Below are 6,195 nucleotides of genomic sequence, written 5' to 3'. Positions count from 1 at the left end.
TATATATATATATATATATATATATACAGTACGTTTCAAGTGCGGATTGTGCGTACGCACTGAGGTCGATTTTGGGGTTTTTTGCAAAAGAACAAATCAAGTGCGATTCAAATTGAAGCAAAAGCCTCGTGACCATTAATTATGCTCGTGACCCTATTATTCAGCCTCTCTCTCTCTCTCTCTCCCAAAAAACCCCCGACTCCTCCTCCTCCGTAGCTCTCGTCGGCGCTCCTGAGAGAACCAAATCAACAGCGTAGTCTGAGATCACTCCCTACCTTCCTCCTCTGCCAACGTCACCCCCCCAAATCCGAGCCCCAAAACCCCCAACTCCGATCAACAGCGAAACCCCCAAATCCGAGCCCCAAAATCGGAGCTCCCCCAAAATCGACGCCGACTACACTGTTGATTTCAAATCCTCGACGAAACCCCCAAATCGAGGGGTACCCAACTCCGCCGCCAACTGCTGGTCTCCCTCGGCTACCCCAACAACGCTGCGGGAAACCTAATTTTGACCCCCTCTCTCGACCAACACCGCGACTCACCCCCTCCAGCTCTCGATCAACGAAGGTGCGTTCATCAACCAACTCCTCGACGAAACCCTAATTTCTTATTTTCAGTTTACAAAATTTTCAGTTCATCAACCAACAATTTTCTGTATTTTATCTGTTATTTTTGTTTTTGCTGGAATAATTGATGCAAGGGAAAAGAAAACTGTGGATGATTGAAATGGCAGTTAGTTTAATTGATGCAAGGGAAAAAAAATTCTAGAATTCAAGTGGAAAGTTCATTTTGCAGTTAGTTCATTTTGCAGTTAGTTTAATTTTAGAATAATTGATGCAAGGGAAAAGAAAACTGTGGATGATTGAAATGGCAGTTAGTTTAATTGATGCAAGGGGGAAAAAATTCTAGAATTCAAGTGGAAAGTTCATTTTGCAGTTAGTTCATTTTGCAGTTAGTTTAATTTTACTCGAATTATAAATTTGCTACAACTTGATCAGTATAATTTGTTATATTGTTGCTGCTGATATTGTTGCTGCTGATAATGCAAAAGTCTTTAAAATTGCTTATACTGAAAGGGTTTGGTATTCCTCCCTGTGTAAATTATTAATGGGATTAAATTTAGATAGCAGACAGAAATTCCAACTTGTAAAGCCGTGCTCTGGAAATGTAGAAGGAAAACTCAACACAACTTTTCATACAAGCCTTTAGCATTCGAACTTGAATACAGTTTCAATATCACAACTTTTACAGTTAGTTTAATTTTACTCGAATTATAGTATGTTTGTTTTAAACAAGGAAAATCTCCAAGAATCGCGGATGTTGAAAATAAAAGACGTCGAGGGAGCGTAGCTGAAGATTGTCATGCCAAAATTACAGTTTTAAAATCAACCTTCGGAAAATACGTTGTTACTATTTTTAAAGAGGAGCACAGCCATCCGCTATCAACACCATCAAAGGTTCATCTTTTAAGGTCTCACCGACACGTTTCAGCCGCAACAAAATCTTTAACTAAACAGTTATCAATGGTGAATATACCTCAGCATCAACAATTCAGTTTTCTTGGAGTACAATCTGGAGGTATAGAAAATATTGGGTGCACTCAAAGAGATTTGTATAATCATGAGAGGGATATACGGGCTGATTTGAAGGGGCATGATGGTCAAATGTTTTATGAGTATTTAAAACTGGAACAAGGAAAGAATCCCGTATTTACTTTTCATATTGAGGCTGATGAGGAACAAAAGATTACTCGTTGTTTTTGGTCCGATGCAAGATCAAGGCGGGCTTACAAATTTTTCGGTGATGTTGTAATCTTTGATACTACTTACAACACTAATCGCTATGGCCTGATATTTGCACCAATAATGGGGGTTAACAATCATGCTCAAACAGTTGTTTTTGCTTGTGGATTTTTGAATCATGAGAGCGTTGATGATTTTGTATGGTTATTTACTAAATTTTTGGAAAGTATGCCTCGTGGTGCCCCGAAGATGATTATTACTGATCAAGACCCAGCTATGACAAAGGCATTCCCTCATGTTCTTCCACATACTTTTCATAGGTATTATTGTTTGTATAGATTATTAAAAATATTTCTATACATAGCCTTTCTTTTTAACACTTTATTTAATTCTTTTGACAGGTATTGTAGTTGGCATATATTAATGAAGTTTTCTGAGAAAATTGATGCTGTGAAGTATAGTATTTATAAAAATGAGTTCTCGGCTTGCATTTGAAAATCAGAGACTCCTGAAGAATTTGATTTACAATGGGAAAGTTTGATTAAAAGAAGTGGGTTAGATGGAAACAAGTGGTTGCAAGATCAATATGAACTTCGGTCAAGATGGATTCCTGCATATGTTAATCACATTTTCTCAGCAGACATGTCAAGTAGCCAACGAGCAGAAAGTGGACATGCATTTTTTAAGAAATTTGTTTCGAAGAATAATTCATTGGTGGATTTTATGATACAGTTTGGCAGGAGACTAGTGCGCCAACGTCACGAGGAGTTGATGGCCGATCACAAAGACGTGATTGAGAAACCTAAACTTAGAATAAATCATGACTTTTTGGAGCAAATGGTTGATATTTACACTAATGAGATGTATTACAAGTTTGAGGCTGAAGTGTGTGACAGTTTTAACTACAAGTTGCAGTTTGTTAGGGAAACCGACAATCGTCGTGTGTATCAAATTCAAAGAAAGAAGCTTGCAACAAGCAAAGTCCGCGAAATCGTTTACGACAAGCAGTTGGATTTGGTTTCTTGTAGTTGTAAAAAGTTTGAAAGCGCCAGAATCGTATGTACTCACATTATCTCTTATTTGATGAAATTTGATGCTGAAATATTGCCTGATAAATACATCTTATTGAGGTGGACTAAGTCTGCAAAATCAGGGACAGTTCATGATGATAAAGGCATGCAGATAACCCCTGATAATCCTTATCTTTTAACGCGGAGTCAATTTATCCAATCATCTTTGGATTTAGTTGACAAGTCCCTCGTATGTGAAGAAACAAGGGAGATGTTTACCGATGGATTGCGTAGCATTAATGAGCAAATTGATCAATTTCTTAGTAGCCACATGGCTGTAATGAGCTTCACTAAGAAAAGTAATCCAATATGTAGTAAGATAATTACTGATGGTACTAGTGCTCATGGTTCTTGTAGTTATGAAAATAGTTTCAATGAACCCGATCAAGTGCGAGCAAAAGGGTGCGGCAAAAGGTTGAAAGGAGGAAAAGAGAAAGCAATGATTAGAGCCAAAAATAAAAAAGATAGACGTTGTCACGGGTGTGGTAAAGTAGGCCAATCACATGATAAGCGAAATTGTCCGGCACTCACAAATCCGTAAGTAGTAGTTCTTTTACCTTCTTTAATCCTTTCTTATTCTTCACATTCTATTATCCCCTTGATGTATATATATATTTTTTCTTTATAATGTAGGTCTTCTACATGCGGTGATACAAATTGGCAAGAGGGTAATGGGTCATCAAGTGAAGATGGGGTAACTTACTTCAATAATACTAATTTTTTAAATAATTACCTAACTTACTTCAAAAGCTTATATGTTTCTCAAACTGATTTCTGTTGTTTGAATCAGGCGCTTTTGAATCAGGAACTTGAATCAGGAGCTTAAATCAGGCCCACATTTAACTACCTAGTTGTTTATGTTTGATTGCAATGTATTGTAATGTGTACTGATTTTTCTGCTGGGACTTGAGTTGTAAACATGCAAGTTTATGGTGTTGCTGTTGCTGATTTTTCTGCTGGTTATTGAGTTGTAAACATGCAGAACCTGATTTTTCTGCTGGTTATTGAGTTGTAAACATGCAGAAACTGAGATGTTGCTGATTTTTCTGCTGGTTATTGAGTTGTAAACATGTAGAAACTGAGATGTTGCTGATTTTTCTGCTGGTTATTGAGTTGTAAACATGGTAAAAGACTCTGTGACTTCCTGTTGTAGGTTGTTTGTTGCTGCCTCAAATGCTGTGGGTTTATGGTCAAATGTTTTGGATCACAGATGACATTGGTTGTGATATGCTCCCCATTTCCTAAACAATTAAAAAGGCCATCGACATCAAATATACAGATGACATTGGTTGTGATATGCTCCCCATTTCCTAAACAATTAAAAAGGCCATCGACATCAAATATATAGGCTTCTTTGAGATCAGAGAAAAAAAAATTAAAAGGCAATATGATGTCACAATAGGAAAATCATGACTTTGTCATATATATTTTGACCTGCATCAATAGTTGACCTATGCTAAAATTATGGTTTAACTTCATGACCATTCTCAACATGATCAAAAGAGTAGTGGAAAAAGTTCACATGCAAGTCATACATACCTATTAATTAATAAGAAACAATATTTTATCAGCAACATTGATCATAATCAACAACAAATTGAACTGTAGCCACATTCATTTGTGAAAACCCATTATCATATAGTTCATTCATTATGCTAGCTTGCTAAAAAACCACACGGTACTTTGTATCTGCATATCTACCTCTGGTTGACTCATGTACTCTTCCTGTAAATACACAAATCCACAGTTATCAAGCAGTTCTCCAGCAGTTTCTTGCATTAATTCAGTACACAAGCATTAATTCAGTACACAAGCAGTTCTCCAGCAAGCTCATCAACTCTGTAACATGGTAAAAGCCTACCTTCTTGTAATTCTGATTCCTCGAATGAAAGAATTAAAAGAAGTTGAAGCACGGTTATTTCAACACAAAAAGCAATAATTAACAAACTTGTTTCATTCCAACACGTCAAAGCGTGAAGCATTACAAAATACCGATTCCACAACACATAATTTCCTCACTTACAAAGTCTTGTTTCATTCCAACACATCACATAATTTCTTTCATGACCAAAGAAAAAGACAACAAAAAAGCTATAACAGTTAACCATTTCCACAACACATTTTCACGTACAACAACCAAGTCACGCGCTTCTGGTGGGGCAATGCCGAGTGGTATTTGTTCAACTGATGAAATCTTGCACCAGCCCAAAAACGAGCCGCACTTTTGCCTTTTACACGAGTAGTAAATTCTACCACGGTTATTGTTCTTGTTCGACTTCGTTATCTTCACATCCGCTAATTCACCACACTCGCATTGTTTCAATATGAATCTAATATCAACTTCAACACGTGAGTTACTTTCCACAGTTGATGATGAAGCCATTTCAATCTGCCAATTTTGAACAATTTAACATATACATGTGCTGGAAAGAGACATAGGAAAAATTTATAATTCGAGTAAAATTAAACTAACTGTAAAAGTTGTGATATTGAAACTGTATTCAAGTTCGAATGCTAGAGGCTTGTATGAAAAGAACTTTCCACTTGAAATGCTAGAGGCAATTATAATTGTTCTAACAAAACCAAACATAGATCTCAACTGACACAAATTGAAACTAAAGACGGGTGGTTGAGATCTAGCCCTTTAAATTTGGAAACAGATGTTCATGTGAACTTTGACCATTTACAAAAATTAATAATTGAAAAGAGAAGGAAAGAGATAATATAGCTATATATATCCACAGGCAGTCCGCAAATAGTTACATTGTGATTTGGCGGAGTTCGTCTAGAGGAGTTGGCGGCGGGGGTCGACGGCGGAGTTCATCGGCTAGATTTGTGAGCAGGACTTGTTCGTCGGTGAGATTTGTGAGCAAGAGCGTTCGTCGGCGAGATTTGTGAGCAGGAGAGTTCGTCGGCAGGGATCGATCGACGAGAGCACGAACTTCGTCGGCAGGGATCGATCGACGAGAGCAAAAACTTCGTCGGCAGGGAGCGATCGACGACGAGAGCAAGAGGGAAGAGAGATCGATTTTTTGGGGGAGAGAGAGATGGATTTGGGGATTTGTTGTCGAGTAGAGAACTTGAGATCTGAGCTCGTCCGTATCTCGTTATTAAAAGTAGCGGAGGAAATTTTGCAATAAAACCCATTCGATCCCAAATGCGTACGCACCCATTCGTACGTGAAATGCACTATATATTCTCTTGGGCCAGAATAAACACTAACAACTTTGCAGTGGAAGATAGGGGAACGTAATACACTCTTAAGAATTATTAATCTTTACCTTAATTTGTTTATAATGACAAAATCTCATTATTAACTAACTACAAGGTCTAGTACATTATTATTTTTATTGGATGTTCAAGGTAGACATAGAACCCAGGTA

General features: G+C 37.4%; 1 protein-coding gene and 1 long non-coding RNA gene across 2 annotated transcripts; one reads left to right on the top strand and one right to left on the bottom strand.

The window, feature by feature from the left end:
• On the top strand, window positions 1,524–3,638 carry LOC109832203 (protein FAR1-RELATED SEQUENCE 5-like). Its single transcript, XM_020399641.1, has 5 exons — window positions 1,524–2,062; window positions 2,144–2,197; window positions 2,291–3,349; window positions 3,446–3,506; window positions 3,603–3,638. Exons 1-5 carry the CDS (start codon window positions 1,524–1,526, stop codon window positions 3,636–3,638), a joined length of 1,749 nt encoding a protein of 582 aa, XP_020255230.1.
• Window positions 4,752–5,906, bottom strand: LOC109842061. Its single transcript, XR_002247290.1, has 2 exons — window positions 5,576–5,906; window positions 4,752–5,201 (listed from the first exon to the last, which is right to left on the bottom strand). It is a non-coding gene; the product is annotated as an uncharacterized LOC109842061 (long non-coding RNA).

This window comes from Asparagus officinalis, chromosome 1 (assembly GCF_001876935.1).
Source record: "Asparagus officinalis chromosome 1, Aspof.V1, whole genome shotgun sequence".
Lineage (NCBI taxonomy): Eukaryota > Viridiplantae > Streptophyta > Magnoliopsida > Asparagales > Asparagaceae > Asparagus > Asparagus officinalis.
Note: the sequence above shows the minus strand (reverse complement) of the source record. Positions and strands in the feature narration are given on the sequence as shown.

Coding starts and splice junctions, on each gene's coding strand:
- LOC109832203 (XM_020399641.1), top strand. CDS start 1,524: ATGGTGAATATACCTCAGCATCAACAATTCAGTTTTCTTGGAGTACAA. Junction 2,063..2,143: donor CTTCCACATACTTTTCATAG/GTATTATTGTTT, acceptor TTCTTTTGACAG/GTATTGTAGTTGGCATATAT. Junction 2,198..2,290: donor GAGAAAATTGATGCTGTGAA/GTATAGTATTTA, acceptor TTTGATTAAAAG/AAGTGGGTTAGATGGAAACA.